This window comes from Pectinophora gossypiella, chromosome 1 (assembly GCF_024362695.1).
Source record: "Pectinophora gossypiella chromosome 1, ilPecGoss1.1, whole genome shotgun sequence".
NCBI lineage: Eukaryota > Metazoa > Arthropoda > Insecta > Lepidoptera > Gelechiidae > Pectinophora > Pectinophora gossypiella.
In genome coordinates, this window is record NC_065404.1 from 15,912,586 (window position 1) to 15,931,465 (window position 18,880).

Genomic DNA, 18,880 nt, shown 5'->3' on the forward strand with positions numbered 1-18,880 from the left:
AAAAATAATAGTTTAATGTAAATGTGTGCGCCAGCGCAGATGTGGCGCAGATACACAATCGCCGGCTAAGATCTCTACATGTTGAGCCTTGTGAGCTCGTTGGTAGAGCTGTGAGTGAATCAGTTGTTTGAATTAGTTCTTTTTGAAGATATGAATCAGTTCTGTATTTTTGTAAGTCAAGTACGTACCTAGTCTGCTTTTATTTTGGAAGAATAATGAGTTTTTATGTAGAGCAAATGATATTACTTAATTGTAATTTAATAGTAATTTTACCGGTAAGTATGTATTTTAAAAGAAATACACGCAGTTTTTGTGTAGGTAACACATTCTTTATTTTTGCTTGTGAGTACGGGAATTAGTGTTTTCTGGCATAACATTTGCTTTTTTCGTGAAAATTCATTTGCCGGTAATACACCGTTGACCAGTGGTATCTTCTTTGTTTACATAAATCCAAGTTTTGTTCTTCTCCAGGGAGTCTCGCTCTTCTTTCATACCTTCCAATATTTCTCCTTTTCTGTAGAATTCAGAGCTTATTCGTAGGTAAATAGATTCATTTCATAGTCTCTAAACCTTTCTGGTAAACATCTGGTTCTTAGTGGTCTACACATTATTCATGAGATACGATGTAAACGACTCACATTAGTCAAATTCAAATTCGAAAATATCTTTATCCAGTAGGTAACACAGTTACACTTTGAATCGTATATAGAATAGTGAGTCATTAACTGACTCGCGTCCCCTCTCTAGCCATCCACCTGCCCCATATCAGCAATCATAGCCTTGTGGTACCTATCTGCCATCAGAACCGAATCTTAGTCCATTACAGCTGCAGACGCGCTAGAACACAGATTAAATAATAATTGCAGGCTGGTAACTCGACTGATAAATAATAATTACAAGTCACTTGTGTTACTAAACTAATAATTAGTGAGAGCCGGTTGCGGTGTGCAGTGACAGAATGGAGTCTTTAACTGGCCCTCAATGTTGCTATTTTTTTTTGTCGAAAATGCAGTCATTTATTAAAATAAATTTCGTACCTGTAGTGATAATTGTGTAATTTATTAATGGCGTCGATTAGAATGACTGAACGTCGTCGGAGATAAACTTAGTTTATTTTATTTTAATAGAAAAGAAAAGGTAAAGATTTTTATATTTAATAATACGCAAGTGTGAAGTATGAATTAAGTATGAGTTAAGTATGAAATAATTAAATATGCAAGTATGAATTAAGTAATGCGTGATTTAATTTTTTTTACGTCAGTTAAAAATTCTCAAGAATCTCGAAATTCTCGAAAATCTCGAGATAATATTTCTCCTAGCTCCATCACTGGTTAAAGCACCCCGTTATTACTCCATAATATAATCTGTCGTCGTATTTACCTGACGAGGTTGACGAGATATCCGATTGTATCGCCAATATGTAATACGGTTGTTAATAAATTTAAATTGATGGTTTATAAATAACGAGCTTTCCATCCGTGACTTTGCCCGCGTGGACAAAGTCACCATTTTTTCATGCCCGTTTCAACCCTTTAGGGGATGATTTCCTAGATAAAATGTATCCTATGTTCTTCTCTAGGTCTCAAACTATCTCCATACCAAATTTGATCTAAATAGCTGCTACAGCTCTCTCTCTCTCTCTATTTAAGAGCTGCGCTCTTGTCGGTGGAGTAATCCCCATTCCTCTCTTCTTCCCGCCAAAACCTTCACCTCCCGATACGACACGACCTGCACCTTCTCTTTTATTTGTTTCATAAATGTTATCCTAGGTCTACCCCTTTCTCTCTTCCCTTCAATTTTTTTTAATTTTTTTTAGCTGCTACAGCTGTTAAGCGTAAAAAAAACAGACAGACAGAGCTTATTACTAATATTATCTACTTTCGCATTACTAAAAATATAAATGTGGCTTTGATGGTGGTAGTAAATGAAAGATAGACATTTTCTAACGATTTTGTGTTCATTTTTCCAGGTAAGTACTCCAAATGGGTACCATGGGACAGTTTGGAAGAGGTACATAAAAAATATTTATCAATCAATCAATAATACTTTATTGCACAACAATATATACAAAGGACATAAACTTACGAATATAAACAATAATAATATAATTAATTTAAATAAATTGATAAATAATAATAATTATTATTTATTTTTATTATTTATTTATTAATTAATTTATTAATTATTATATATAATTTATTTGAAATTAATCCGGAAAAAGGTAAGATTTTTTTAGGTAATAAGTTGCAATTAGAGTGGAAACTTTTTTTTATTGAAATGTGTTTAATCTTTAGACCATACTCCCCCTCTTAACCTCGTCGTCGACGATGTAGCAAACTTATTGAGAAAGTGCCGAAAATACATACAATTATTTTTTTTCGCGCTCCTAAATCTATGTATTTATATAATTATGTACGTAACGCAATTTGGTTTATTTATTTTCTGGAGTTTTGTTTCGACACTTCAGGGAGACGATATCGAAAACAAATCCCTAAAATATCTAGTTTTAAGTTCTATTGTATGGGCTTCAGTTGTCTTAATAAAATGAATGAAACCAATCTTACTACCTTCTCTCTTCTATCTTATCAACTTTACCACCGCGTGCGTTCCTATCCAGTGATTTAGAGCTAGCGTTGGATAGTGATAAAGTGATCATGCTCCGATCAATCAAAGATAGCGATTCTAGATCGATATCGACAAATTGATTGTGAATCGATCGATTCAGGCTGAGGCCTTGGTTTCTCTAATTACATTGTAGTTACTCTCACTTCGATACACTGTATAGTAAGTGGAACGATTTTGATAGAACGAGATTTGTTTTTTAAATGTGTCAGGATCAAAGCAAGTGGAATTCCATAGTCACTGGTTACCTGCACCTTCTCTTTTATTTGTTTCATAAATGTTATCCTAGGTCTACCCCTTTCTCTCTTCCCTTCAATTTTTTTTAATTTTTTTTAGCTGCTACAGCTGTTAAGCGTAAAAAAAACAGACAGACAGAGCTTATTACTAATATTATCTACTTTCGCATTACTAAAAATATAAATGTGGCTTTGATGGTGGTAGTAAATGAAAGATAGACATTTTCTAACGATTTTGTGTTCATTTTTCCAGGTAAGTACTCCAAATGGGTACCATGGGACAGTTTGGAAGAGGTACATAAAAAATATTTATCAATCAATCAATAATACTTTATTGCACAACAATATATACAAAGGACATAAACTTACGAATATAAACAATAATAATATAATTAATTTAAATAAATTGATAAATAATAATAATTATTATTTATTTTTATTATTTATTTATTAATTAATTTATTAATTATTATATATAATTTATTTGAAATTAATCCGGAAAAAGGTAAGATTTTTTTAGGTAATAAGTTGCAATTAGAGTGGAAACTTTTTTTTATTGAAATGTGTTTAATCTTTAGACCATACTCCCCCTCTTAACCTCGTCGTCGACGATGTAGCAAACTTATTGAGAAAGTGCCGAAAATACATACAATTATTTTTTTTCGCGCTCCTAAATCTATGTATTTATATAATTATGTACGTAACGCAATTTGGTTTATTTATTTTCTGGAGTTTTGTTTCGACACTTCAGGGAGACGATATCGAAAACAAATCCCTAAAATATCTAGTTTTAAGTTCTATTGTATGGGCTTCAGTTGTCTTAATAAAATGAATGAAACCAATCTTACTACCTTCTCTCTTCTATCTTATCAACTTTACCACCGCGTGCGTTCCTATCCAGTGATTTAGAGCTAGCGTTGGATAGTGATAAAGTGATCATGCTCCGATCAATCAAAGATAGCGATTCTAGATCGATATCGACAAATTGATTGTGAATCGATCGATTCAGGCTGAGGCCTTGGTTTCTCTAATTACATTGTAGTTACTCTCACTTCGATACACTGTATAGTAAGTGGAACGATTTTGATAGAACGAGATTTGTTTTTTAAATGTGTCAGGATCAAAGCAAGTGGAATTCCATAGTCACTGGTTACCCCGGTGGGAAAGAGGCGTGAGTTTATGTATGTATTAGATTTTGAAACTGAAAGTTAATGTTTATTTTTTCGACGTTTATGACTGTATTAATTATTATCCTTGTCATCATTCTCAAGATCAGTGTCGATCTTCAAGGTTGCGTACTTTCGCTTCATTACCTCTGAGCACCCCCAAAGCACCTATCTCACGCGAAGCTAGAGACAAAACAAAGCTAAAAACAAAACACGATCGCAAAACACTCCAAACTCCAACCTTTCCACAGACCGTGGCACTATCAAAAATCGCCCCTTGCTTTATGGCTTTTTTTTATTTGACATTTCATACAAGTTTATTCAAACATAACGATACGATCGCGACTTTATCTTTCAATGCAACGTTACCGCGGCCCGATACTATCTCGGCCCGGCCATTGCTAGTTAGAACTGATAAGACGCGGCTGTGTGTGTCGGTTCCGTCGGTGTGGCGAAAGAGGGGGGCGCGCTCAGCCAGTCACTCACTCCCCTCGGCTAAAGAATGACGGCTCGACGGTTAAAAACAAAAATAATAAAAAAACCCAGTGTTATTTTGTAGTTTACGAACGTTCCTGTGATGTTATTGTGGCTAAGATACCTGAAACAACTGGAGATGGCGTGTGCGGAGTTGCCGGCAGGTGGCGCTGACTCTAAGACTTCAAGTAAGATTGTTTACAACATGTTTACAATAAAGTTTTTTTTAATGATTTGCTCTAGAACAACCCTACCATATTTTAGAATTCTATAAATATTTCTATCACTATTATATTTACTTTTACAAGCCCGAGAAGATACAGTTCTTTAAATTATAATGTTATATATCTAGTGACTCTCTAAAAAGGCGAGTTTTAAATACTTTAATTTAAAATTCTCTTAATTTTATGTAGTGAACACTTCTGCCAAAATTACTGAAGGTTTTAAGACCGACAACTGTTTGAATTTTGCGCAAAACAATGAACAATAGATGTGCGATAACCTTTTATCTTAGTGATTCATTTACTCCACTTTTATTTTGCATGTAGGCCTTGTATTTGTTAAGACTTTATGTTATTAAAATTTTGAAGCCATTTTAATTTTAGCGCTTTTCTTTGAAGTCAATTTGAAGTACTGAATTATTAAAGTATTGAGAAGTTATATCTCCAGTTTTGAACTTGAAGTCAGTAATATTTTGAAGTAAATATTATCTTTGGTAGTTTACGAGAGTTTCGCCGGAATCGCGATAAAAATGTCGTTAAGATTGTTAGTATTTTATCTTGTTTGTATGTCTGATAAGTGACAGTGGTTCGGAAGTAAATACGGGATTTTTATTGCACTCCAAGATATCTTGTGACAGTAAAACTAATCAGGCGATGGCTTCGCAATCACGATTTGATTTTTCCGCCTCGGATATTACATATTATTGAATGAATTTATGACTTACAAACTCAAATAGCTTTCGAACTTTATAACATATCGGTTTATCTTCGACGTTTTATAATTCACTATCGCGCTTATGGCTTTTTAAGAGTAGAGTTTTGAGTATTCATTTACAGTAGACTTACGAAAAAGATTTATGGCGCGGGCGCTAAATAGTAGTAGAGTTGGAAGGGCCACATTGAATTCAGTGTGACGTCGTATAGCATATATCTACCGGACAATCATGACGCTTCCAGTGACACCTCATTTGTTAAATTCTGATAAGTGGTTTAGAAGTTATGAGGAAACAAACGTCATATAGCTGTCATACACATAACCCTTCATTTTGCTTAGCTGCAGTCGGGTAAAAACTGAAAACTGTATCAGTGCCGGTGCGGAAGAATTTTGGCCTACCTTTATAAATAAATGAAAGCTACTTGATATTCCTCCTCTGTGTGGCGTGTCCATATTTTGACAGCAGCTGTCAATGTCATATCTAGTACATGTCGGCGTGCATCTCTGTCTGTCACATCGCGTTATCTCGTGCTAGAGAGAGACGGCACCTGTCAATCTGTCTGAGGTCAACGTAGATTTAGATTCTATAGATAAAAAACTGATAAGTTTTGAATGTAATTTGCGGTTTATATTTGATTCGTATGATATGAATGATTATTATTAAGATTAAATGAAGAAGATTTTTTTATCGTATACCTAAGTACTTGTTGATACGTTTAATTACCTATGTACAGGAAGGAACAATGATCTACTAAATAAATAAAAAATATAAGTTTAAAAACTAAAACCTGACTACGATGATTGCGAGTGTGGAGTATCACCACAAACTATGGCTCACCTTTTGTGCTGTCCTAAGTGCCCTAACACCTGCACTATTAAAGACCTGTACGAAGCCACTGACAATGCCGTAAGCGTGGCCAATTATTGGTCAGCAAAAATTTAGTTTCGATCGCCATCGACTCGCAAAGAAGAAGACCTGACTACGGAAAAATAGCGCTCTAAAAATATAAACATTTATTATCCAAACGTGAACACGAAAACAAATTCGTAAATCGTTGGTTTAGGACCTGTGACCTCACAGTGTTAGTCAAGCGTCCTTTCAATTAGGTAACTGCTTACTCGACATATATTATAGATATTCCCTAACTGCCCAACCTAAATGAATATACTAGCATGGATATCCCGTATACTTGATAATGGACATGAAATCTCTTGGGGAGATAAGCGGGTGCTTATCAGACGATCGGTAGTTGGTTGGTTGCGTCCCTCTCATTCACACACCCGTCATTTCTCTAAGGGTTCCGTAATTTGAACGGGAATTTTATGTCGATGTTTGCAGTTCGGTTTTCTATTTATAAAAATGTAAACAAAAAAGGTTGACAAGCAAAGGCGGGCAAGGTCGATGTCACTACCTCTGGGTCATACTTTAGTCTTAAATGGCCGTAAGTCGCTAAGGAGTAAGGGAGAGCGCGCGCGGATTGTCTGTCTCCTTCACACTTACGCGTTAGGCAGCATACGGTAAGAATGAGATTTTTGTACGTAGTGTCCGGGCTGAGTGTACATCATCATCACCAGCCCATTAACGTCCCCACTGCTGGGGCACGGGTCTTCCCTATGGATGGATAGGGAGATCGGGCCTTAAACCATCACGGGGGCCCAGTGCTGAGCAAAGGCCTCCCCCATACCTTTCCAAGTATCCCGGTTCGGTAAAGATCATCACGCACTGGGTACCACAGGACGGACACCGTAGACGTGGTAGACCCCAGAAACGATGGCGCGATGATCTCGACGGTTATCGAAAAGACTGGATAGAACTCGCACAGAACCGGGATACTTGGAGCTTATGTTATGTTAAGTTAATTTTATTCCAGGTAAAAATTGAAAGAAAGAAAGAAAATATTTATTCGGCAAAAAATACATAATTACATATATTGTTGAGTGGTAGTTAGTCATTAACAATAGAATTATAAATAATGCCGAAACGGCTGCAGCTCAGCAAATGCCAGAAATTTAATTTGATTTAATTTAATTTGATTTGGTTTAATTTAAGTAATTTGATTTGATTTTTTTAATTGAAGCTACAATTTTTAACCTGGATTGAAACTATCTTGTACATTGCAAAATTTTGTTAAAAAAAAAACACATTCAAATTTTTCAAAAAGGAGCTTGCTTGGCTCACTATAAGGCGAGGTAATTCTATTGAGTTATTAATTTATCCTAAGTGCTGTTTTCTCGCAGTTGGCTCGACCGTTATAGACGGCGATACGGCTCACCACCTATCACGCTGGTCTAACAGAAAGCTCGGTGAGGTGTTTATTTTTGTGACGGGACTTATTGTAGATTTGCCGCAGATGGCATTAACTACTTGGCCGGACAAATGGAGAGCGCTGAAGGTTCTCACACGGTACAACGTTTAACTCGGTGAGGTGTTGGGTACTTAGTTCATCTACTGTTTATCTACTACGTTGTAATGTAAGGAACCTACATGTGCGCGCGCGTGCGTGTGTGTGTGTGTGTGTGTGTGTGTGTTCGCTATGCATTTTATTATTCTAGTTTAGAGAAATATGGTGTGCTTTGTTAAGATGGTTGTAGCAAGATAAATTGTGTGAGATGCTCGTATCAGATCTCAGCTGAGATGAGGTAACCAGATTACTTCGTTATAAAGACGGTTTTGTTGATGTTTATCTATTTTTATTTTTTATTCTTTCATTGTGCACTAGGCTCTCTTATCTTGCAATGTTGTAGAGAAAATTTGTTGGAGTTTACTTTGAATATTAAAAATAGAGTACCTATTTGCGTAGCGTTAGGCAAATAACGGGTTGAAAAAAGATAAAAGATTATATAAGTACTTAGATCATTATTTATTTTATTTAATTTTTATTTAATTTTATATCAGTTTATTTTTGTTGTATTTTATTTCATAAGTGTCTTTTCATTTCATTGTTTTTTTGAGGTTCGCGCCCAACTGGGCACCCTCAGGCCTGTTGTCTTGAACGTTGTACCGGGTGAGAGTCTTCAGCGCTCCCCATTTGTCCGGCCAAGTAGTTAATGCCATCTGTGGCAAATCTACAATAAGTCACGTCAAAAAAAAAAAAATAGGTACCCCTATCTACTATCTATCTACTCAGCCTGTGTCCACCCACTGCTGGGTATAAGCCTTCTCTCTTTCACGCCATCCTTTCCGGTCCTGTGCAAGTCTCATCCATTGCTTTCCGGCATACCTCACAATGTCATCCGACCGCCGAGCTGGTTGTCTGACTCGATATCGCATACCATCCCTTGGACATCAGTAACAGCCTTAGTCCATCTGTTGTCTTCCCGCCTTGCCAAGTGTCCACATGCAAACCAACCCCGTGGTCTCTACCCCTATAGGGATTAAAGGCGTGAGTTATATCTGTATTCCTGCCCGGCCGTCAAACCACCAAGCATGCGTCTTCATGCATCAAAGACTTCTCTTTAATGAGAGTAGAAGAAGGGAAGGTGGTATGTAAGGATCGTAGTAAGTGGAATTCCTTAGTCTCTGCATAACCCAACGGGAAATAAGCGTGATATTATGTTTGTCCGACTGCAGGTTAGTGTTCTGATGAGTTGCACAGTCATTTAACTTGGAAAACGTACCCATTACGTCATGTTAAAATTAAAGCTTTAATAATAATAATAATATATATACATTTTTATTTCCAAACCACAAAAAATAAATTACAAAGAAACTTAACTTACTTACTTATTTAATAGCTACAAGCTGTTTTTTTTTGTAGATGGCTGATGCCTAAACTAAGTAAACTTGTAATATATAGGACATCAGATTTTGTTTTTTTTTGTTGTTTATTTTATTTTCTAATTAACCAAAAAGAACCCACAGAACACTCACTTAACCCTGATAACTTAACACTAAACACTTAATGGTGCTGATTCCTGTACACTTCATCTTAATTTGACCTTCCAACCCTCGAAGGGAAGACCAGCCCAATACAGGTTAGGTTACATACCTCTGAAAATGCAGCAATGTGGGTTTCCTCACGATGTTTTCCGTCGCCGCTGAGCACGTGATAATCATTTATGATCCAAACATGGTTTCGAAAACAAATTCGGCTATCATTGGTTTAGGCCAGTACTGTATTCGAACTTGCGACCTCAAAGTGAGAGACAAGTGTTCTACCAATTGGGCTGCCACGGCTCTTAAAACTGTTATGAGTATTACAACTCCAAATTCATTGTTTCTATGGGTATATTTTTTTCCCAAAACAGCGTTATCTGCGGCTGGCATCGCACGGGAATCGAACGGGCTATCAGTGGTATACATCGCTGCGCTATCGGGGATCGCGTTTTTGTAGAAACGTGTAAAGGATGGATGAATGTTCGCTGAACTACGGGTTTACTCTGGGTTTGCTTGTGGATAAAAGTTTGAATTTGGAACCATTTTCTTCTCGGGTTGTAACGTCAGTAAACATAAAGATTAATACCTCATATACAACGGTTACTCAAAAAAATAAAAAAAAAATGCCAAGGAGAGAGAGAGAGAGAGAGAGAGAGAGAGAGAGAGAGAGAGAGAGAGAGAACGGTTACTCTCCGCCCCGCACCAATTCGTATCGGGCGCCGACTTCACCCCCTCTACCTCCCCACAGAGAGGATATCTCACACAAATTGAATCGTACAAGTTAGGTTAGGTTACAATATAGAGTTGGTTCTGCATCCCTGCATGCTGCATGCTGTATGCTTGCTCGAATCTTGTAGGCGCTAAGGAGAAAGAGAGAGCGCGCAGACTGTGCCTCTCACTTACGCGTTAGGTGATACAACAAGAATGAGATCTTCGTATGGAGTGCTCAGGATGTGCTGTCAGTTTGCTTGTGGATAAAAGTTTCAATGTTGAATCACTACATAGTATAAAACAAAGTCGCTTTTTCTGTCCCTATATCCCTATGTACGTTTTAATCTTTAAAACTACGCAACGGATTTTGATGCGGTTTTTTTAATAGATAGAGAGATTCAATAGGAAGGTTTATTATATGTATAATAACATCTATTGAATAGTGGAGAAATAATGTTATTTTTGAGGTTTTTAATGTGATGATAACATGTTTTTAAACATTATTTTTAATTACCTTAATTTTGACTCAGTAAATTTATAAGTTGTGTTTATTGCCAATATGTAACTGATTATACAGACTATTTTTCAATTCCAATATATTAATATAACTATGATAAAAGCTCCCTCTAAAATACTAACAACTTTTACCAACCGACATACCACAGATAAAAAACAGTTATTGCGCCATTCTTTAAGTATATTAGCATATTGTTGATAACAGAACAAATCAAATTGACTGACAAAGATCTGTACGTCATTATGTACGGCTAGGCGTCGAACCCGCGACCTTTCAGCGCCCCGCCCGCGCGCGAATCAATTATATTGCGCGTGAGTTGAACAGCCCACAGTGCGCGCGAGATGAGAGCGAACGGGTCATGTGATGTGGACAGGTTCTTGTCTAATTAAAGAGCTACACTCTTGTCTCTTCAGCCACGCTCTTATCCCTTGAGCCACGCTTTTGTCACTTGAGTCACCTTCTTGTCTCTTGAGCGACGCTCTGGTCTTTTGAGCCACGTTCTTGTCTCTTGACCGACATTCTTGTCTCTAGAGCCACGTCTTTGTCTCTTGAGCCACGTCTTTGACTCTTGAGCCACGTTAAAAAAAAAACTCATTTTTTTATTTTTAACTTCTATGGTTCGTTCTGTAATGTTGTTCAGAATCATGGTAATAAGATATATATGACATCATACGGTTCATGATAATCAATCTTGAATATTCAATAGGTATCAAAATATCAAAATAAGTATGTCAACAATTTGTGTAAAAGGTGATTCAATCTACCGCTATGGAGGTTAAGAGCGTGACTTGTATATACCTATTTATCTCAGTACACTAAATCTAGCAGTACTAAAAACGGAAAGAGGTACGCTGAGTAAGAGAGAGGCATCCACTCTTCGCCAACTGTGTTTAAGACCTAATGTTATAGGGGCGAGCCTAATGCTATAATCCGGCCACAAATCCTGTGACCCAAATAATAATCATATATGATCCAAACCTTCATTCAAACTCATAAATTCGAATTCAGTGGTTTAAAACTCGAGCTGGGATTCAAATCCTTATAGAGATAAATATCCTAACAGAGGTATCTTCTATCGTGTGGTATTACCAACTTCATCAGTCCTGCCAAAGGCCCCTGACATAACTTATGTATGGATAGAACTATCACGTATATCAAAAAACCAAATTACGGCCTCTGTGGTCCAGTGGTCGAGTGTTGAGCTCACGATCCCGGGACAACGGGTTCGAATCCCGGTGGGGACATATCACAAAAATTACTTCGTGATCCTTAGTTTGCTAAAGTATGATGATCCGTGCTTCGGGAGGCACGTTAAGTCGTTGGTCCCGGTTACTACTCACTGATGTAAGTATGTAGTCGTTACATGAGTGTCAGGGGCCTTTGGCGGCTCAATAATAACGCTGACACCAGGGTTGACGAGGTTGGTAACCACACAACCCATACGATATAAGATAGGAGAAGAAAAAAACAAATTCGCAAAAGTAACATGACGAAAATATTCCATCGAGTACTACGTTCGCCGAGGGCGCACATAACACCGTCACGCTCAGCTTTCCATTTATTTCAGCGGGTCCTATCGCGATCCTGAGCGTTGTGATAACACCACATCGCGATAACAGGCCGCACCATCGAACCGTGCGCGCTTTAGTGCGAGAGGGACGGACGTATCGGGTTGCTAGGTATGACGAAAGAGAAGAATGAATAGGGATCGTAACAGCATAATATTATTTATAAACTCACGTTTTTAATACGTAATGGGATACTTATAATATATACACGTAGCAGTAAGGAAAAAAATAACTAAATGTTAATAACAGTGGTTTTGGTTCGACCGTTATAGACGGCGATACGGCTCACCACTTATCAAATCAAATCAAATATACTTCATTGCACAAAACTAAATTTCAACAATCAGACATAACACATGAATACAGTACAATTTGGGCAGGTTTAATTACTCTAGAGCAATTTCTTCCAGCCTGGAATCAAACGTTTACAAACAACTTAAATGCGGGATGGTGCAACAAGAATTAAGTACCTATCACGTTGGTGTAACAGAAAGCTCGGTGAATTGTGGATAGTTAGTTCATCTTGCGATGGATGTACAATAACCTGCAAAAGTCCAATCAGTTTCTTGCAAAGTAATAAATTAACTGGTTGCACTTAAGACCTCCTGGTTACACGTCGTTTCTGTAATAGACCAAAAACACCTACAAAAACATAAATTTTATAATTATGACAACTAATTTATAATTTCACCACTGTTTACAAATAATTCGCTGGGATCAGTGACTGAACTTTTGCTTTTTGATTTTACTTCTGCCTACCACAATAGTCGTGACCTTCTGTTTATGTTATGGAAAAAAAATACGACTATTTATGATCCTTTTTATAAGTGAGTAGAGTGATGGGTGCATTAAAAAAAACAGTCAATAAATACTCTTCTTCTATCGTGTGGGTTGTGAGGTGGATTACCAACCCCATCAACCCAAACTACTAAAACAATAACTACTAAAAAAAGCCTCATCAAAAAAGCTCTATAACGCCCAAGTTACACTCTCCGTCTATTCAAAAAAGCTAGGGGAGGCAGGGTAGGGGGGCGTTATCGCCGAAAACGCGGCGATCGCATTGCGATACTATCACGAGATCGCTCGGCGCGATAGCACGCCTTCAGAATATGCCTGTATCTTTTCAAAACGTTTTTATCTTATATCTTTGGAGCAATCTAGTTTTAATGAGTTTCTCTAGATAGAGGGATTTATTGTGAGAGGGTTCGGGTTGTGGGTTAGTGTGTGTGAGGTTATAAAATATGCTACTAGTGAATTCTGTTGCTCTTCTTCTATCGTTTGGGTTGTTAACTTGTGAGGTCGATGTCCGACTTCACCAACACTGATGCCCTGGTTATTGTGCAGACCTCTTTTTCTATATAAAAGTTACCTTAATCGACTTTTATGTTGTCTCTTTCGTGCTAGATTGTACACTATATGTATGTCCTGCTCTCATTTGCACGATGACGTATGCTTACCTTCTTTTTTCAAAAATCATATCGTACACGGGTAAGCAGAGACGACTTACATTTGTTTCGATCCTGATACACTTCTCTTGCTTCATCCACAAAACAAATCAAAACATACCATAAGACTACTATTTTCCCAATTGTGCTAGCCAGAGTTACATCCATCGCAAGATGAACTAAGTACCTTTACCTCACCGAGTTTTCTCTTAGACCAACGTGATAAGTTGAGCCGTATCGCCGATTATAATGGTCGCGTCAGCAGTGTTAGTGAAAAGACGGTCGCTTCATAATGTCTCGTGTTGTCTGTCTAGACAAGTTGTTCACGCATATGATAATGATTCAAACATGTGTGATGTTTTAGTAGATTGCCAGTCGACTATCAACATTATGGGGGCAAAAGGTAGACATAGATAGTGCCCGTATGAACATACAGATAAAACAACCGTTTATATTATTAGGTTGGAGCTAATTTTAAGTTCAGTATTATGATGTTGTAACTTGTTGATTGTTAGTTTTTAGACTAAAATTAATTAACGAATAAATAGCTTTTACTCGAGGAGCTCGGTGGCGCAGCGGTAAACGCGCTCGGTTTGCGATTGTTGAAGTTAAGCAACTTTCGCAAAGGCCGGTCATAGGATGGGTGACCTCAAAGCTCCTCCGAGGTCCCGGCTGCATTAGCGATCGTTAATAACCATCAATCCGCACTGGGCCCGCGTGGTTTAAGGCCCGATCTCCCTATCCATCCATAGGGAAGGCCCGTGCACCAGCAGTGGGGACGTTAATGGGCTGATGATGATGATGACTCGAATTAAATCAAGTATATCTGAAATATCCCGCCTTAGGAATCTAACCTCGAAATAATTAGCTACTTATTATAGGTTCAGTAATAAAAGTGGACTAAACGGATTTATTAAAAACATCACAGAAGGGAAGATAGAAGGAAAAAAAGGAAGGGGAAGACCAAGAAGAGCTTACATGGAACAAATTAAAGAGAAGACGAACGTCGTGTCTTATAAGGAAGTCAAACAAATGACGGCCTTGATAGACAAGAATGAAGAATGCAACAAGATCGTGGCTCTTAAATGAATGATGGTGATCATGAAACATATTATAACATATGCTCACTCTACCACGTTCATCTTAAGATGAACTAAGCCCCCTCGCTTCACCGAGATTTGTGTTAGAGCCGTATCGCCGTCTAAAATAGTCGAGCCGACTGTGTTAATAATAATTGCACATAAAGGTGCTGATAGACTTTGGGCATTCATTCGCCGTTTTTATATATGTCGAACTGATCAACGAGCCGAGCCAAGCATAGAACCTAACATTGCATATCGTCGCTGGAAATTTCAATTGCTGTAAGGGACATTTGGTCAAATTTTTTTTATTGCATTATTCGATAGAGCTTGTTTTTCTCCATCGATTGATACATTTAAAATACCAATAGCTCTCATATTTTTTATTTTATTAACGATTGAATTTTCTGATATTTTTGAATAAAACGGCGTAAAGGACCCAAGATTTTGAAAGTATGACGTATATCACAATTTTTTTTTAGTTAAGTGATGTAAGGGTCTTGATTTATAAAAAAGTTATTTAAATTATGACAATGTCTTTTACGACACTAAAGCTAACATGAAATTATAACAAACAGTATTGATATAGGGACGTAAGTAACTGTGGTTATTTATTTTGTCATCATGTTTACACGTATTAACACGACGTAACTAGCAATGAGTCCGCTGTCTTAAAAATCTTGTAGTTTTATATTTACCATACAACCTAAACTGGTATACTAATTATTATTCTTTCATTTAGAAATAAACAAAGATAGAACTTCGCTTAAGACCTTATTACACTACTCAACTCTTTCGCCGTACATTTTATGCCTACGCCCACGTGTACGTGCACCGAATCCCCTCCACACCCTTTTTTTGACGTGACTTATGTTGATTTGCCGCAGATGGCATTAACTACTTGGCCGGAAAAATGGCGAGCGCTGAAGGCTCTCACCCGGTACAACGTTTAAGAGAACAGGTCTGAGGGTGCCCAGTTGGGCGCGAACCTCGGCTCAGGGCGTCGTCTGAGAGGAAAAATATTTGAAGAAATTAATCGACTCTAGTGGGTCGATAGCGATTAAGCGCTGCTTGAGGGAAGTCGTCGACCACGCCGGTGGGGTCGGTATCGGGGTCCTGAAGTGTTTGGAGTCGCGAGCTGATTGGCTGCAACTATGACTAGAGTAATGAAAGAAAAGAAAGAAAGCCGATACTTGTCAGTACCGTCCCTAAGCTGGATGGATTCAGAAGCCGCAACTACCAAAGGATTTGGGTGGTGCGGAGCAGAATCGAAAAAAGTTTTGAAGCTAATTTGAGCCATTCGGCAATGGTTGGCAGACCTAGGTCAATGTGCAGATTTTCATTTCGAAGGAACCACGGAGCTCCCGTGGCTTTCCGCTTGAAACGATTTTGTATTACCTGTAGGCAGTGGATTTGAGAGGGTTTCGCGTGAGCAAAAACTACCCCTGCATAGGTCATGATCAGAAGGATGCAATTTACTACGCTTGTTAAGGAGACAATGAAGACGGCCCATTACACACGCGGCGCGATCGCGCACACGTCTGATATGGGCCTTGAAAGGAAGACGTCTATCTAAGACTACGCCGAGATATTTGACTTGCTCCTCCCAAGGGATCGGCTTGCCAAACATCTTGATAACTTTAAGTTAACGGCGTGACCGTGGCGTGTTATAATAGCCCTTTGAAAAGTACACCGCTGCACTTTTTTCCGGTTTTGCCTCGATTCTCCATTTGCGAAACCACTTGCCCAAGGCCGCGCGTTGGAGAATTCCGGTCATCATAACTCGACCACGGCACGAAGAATAGATGGCTGTATCATCCGCAAATAAAGCTAGTTCGGTCTTAGGGGATTTGGGAATGTCACTAGTATACCATGAAAATAGTTAAAGGAGAGGACGGAGCCTTGTGGCCCTCCCTACCCGTACCCGCTCGCGGGTTCGCGACCCACGGTAATGGCTCGGCTCCTCAGTTGCGTTCACAGTGGTTGTGTTCAAGCGCCATCAGAGTAGGACACGTTTTGTTTAGAATTCAAATCGAAGGGGCGATACTTTTTAATGATGCCGAAAGCTAAAAAGAAAAATGTGTCTGTGAAGTGCGATTCTGTCAATTCTGTTGTATGTTGTTCTCAATCTGATAACCTAATACTATAGGTAATTTACCTGCATTTCAACAAAACTAGATACAATAAGATTAAAATGACACAAATGTTTAATAAGTAGTGTTTTTTAATTTGCCTATTATTAAAAATCGGCAAACATATTCAAGCACATGGTGTTTAGATGTCTCAAAGTAAAATTCAACTATAATTTCAATAAATATAAGTGATTTTAACCAATTGTTGTGAATTTTTACAGACCTTTACTTCAATATTTTACCAAAATATTAAAGAAACTGACCTTTACAACCCAAAAATACACAAAATATTAAAAAATCTGACTTTTACAACCCAAAAATGCAAAAAAAAATGTTTACCTAATAGTTGTAAGGGAAGTTTTTTAAATAACACAAGGGCGTAAGGGTTAGTAACTTTCTTATTTTGCTAGTTATTAAAGTAATTCTATTTTTAAGTGGTAGACAAGAAAATTCTAAGAATTATGGTATTTAACGTCTTTCAATACGTTTAGAATGACGAAAGTTATGAGACTTTAAGTATCAAGAAATGTTTTTTGTTTCTCCTGAAAACCTGTCATTTGTCCCTTACGTCAATTGAAATTTCCAGCGACGATATACATTGCACATATTTGCATTGCATATACAACCGCCTACCCGAATCTATACGAAATGCACCATAATTGCAATGTTTTAAATACAAAATGAGAACCTGGCTACTAAACCATAACTTTTATTGTTTTACCGAACTCCTAGACTTGCCTCTATCGAGTTAATTTTAATGAACTAGTATTTAAAACCGAATTACACAATTTGTAATTTTAGACAGATTTATTAATGTAACTACTTATACAATTTATTATTTTAAACTAATTTATTAATATAATTATACAATTTATTATTTTTATTTTTTACTAATGTATTAACGTAATTATACAATTTATTTTAGTTGGAATAAGTAATATGATAGGTTGTGAACTAATATGACCTGTAACGAATGTTATCAAATAAATTATCATTTTCATTATCATTGCTATGAACGTTTTCATGAGCAAGAACGCTCGATAGAATGCTCGCTGAAATGTTCTCATATTGTAACATTCGCACAAATGTTCATTACAAGTGAATGCTGAAGTTTATCACCATCTTAAGGCAAATTAATAACACATTGGCACAAATCCGGTATTGTGTCTAAGGTTCTCGATTGAAAAGCAAGCCAGATAAAGATTATGATCCAATATGATGGACTATTTAATTAAGTACTTATAGATATAGGTGATAGGCCGGTATCTGGTAATCACTCACCATAACAATGGTTCACGCCAGATACAGTTTCTAGAAAGGAAATAATTAACACAACTAGGCCACAATAAATCAACATTTTATCAAATGCAATAATGATTTTATTAATTATTGGAACTGCAGAGCTCCGACACTCATTGTAGACGCCGACTTAAGCATTATGCACATTTGTCAACGTAACTGATATGCCACTGTGAAAATTGAAGGAAAGAGAGAGAGGGGTAGACCTAGGAGAACATTCATGAAACAAATAAAAGAGAAGGTGCAGGTCGTGTCGTACAGGAGGTGAAGGATTTGAATGAATGAATGAATTTATCCATATTTTGTTAGTAATAGAAGATTATATCTAAGTTAGTAAAATTTATAATTTTCATTGGATGTCACATGCATGTACATCCAGTGAGTGAGGATGGGACTGTCCATCCTTTGTGAGACCACCTTCAGGAGACTGTTGCTGCTGCCCCACACTCGCTCCCACAGAGAGGCCACACGCTTGCGTAGAACAGCCTGGAAGCCATCAGTGCTCCAGGAGGCGAACATCCCCGAGGCACTGCAGCGCCAGGGCAGCTCCAACAACCCCCTTGGGGCTGCCCTGGCGCTGCAGTGCCTCGGGGATTTGGCGGGAAGAAGAGAGGAATGGCGATTATTACTTTGACAAGAGCTACAGCTCTTAAATAAAGAAAGAGAGCCACTGTGGTCCTGTGGAATACCGGCTTGCTTCCCAACGGGGAGCGCCGGTTCAAACCCCGTACCGGACTTGCACCAACGAGTCATTAATTTATCTTAAGTGCATGTTTCACTAACACAATTGGCTCGACCATTACATAAGGTGTTAGTGT

The 18,880-nt window shown here is 37.7% G+C and overlaps 1 protein-coding gene across 2 annotated transcripts in view; it reads left to right on the forward strand.

The window, feature by feature from the left end:
- LOC126370145 (zinc finger protein ush) overlaps positions 1-18,880 on the forward strand; it is a 262,820-nt gene that overhangs the window by 121,281 nt on the left and 122,659 nt on the right. The window contains exon 1 of one of the 2 annotated variants that reach the window (XM_050014902.1): positions 4,519-4,686. The exons of the other annotated variant lie outside the window; for it this stretch is intronic. Coding sequence (XP_049870859.1) covers positions 4,602-4,686 — 85 coding nt within the window. The 5' untranslated portion in view covers positions 4,519-4,601. Of the gene's footprint in view, positions 1-4,518; positions 4,687-18,880 lie in introns of those variants that run through there. 2 annotated transcript variants of the gene reach the window in all.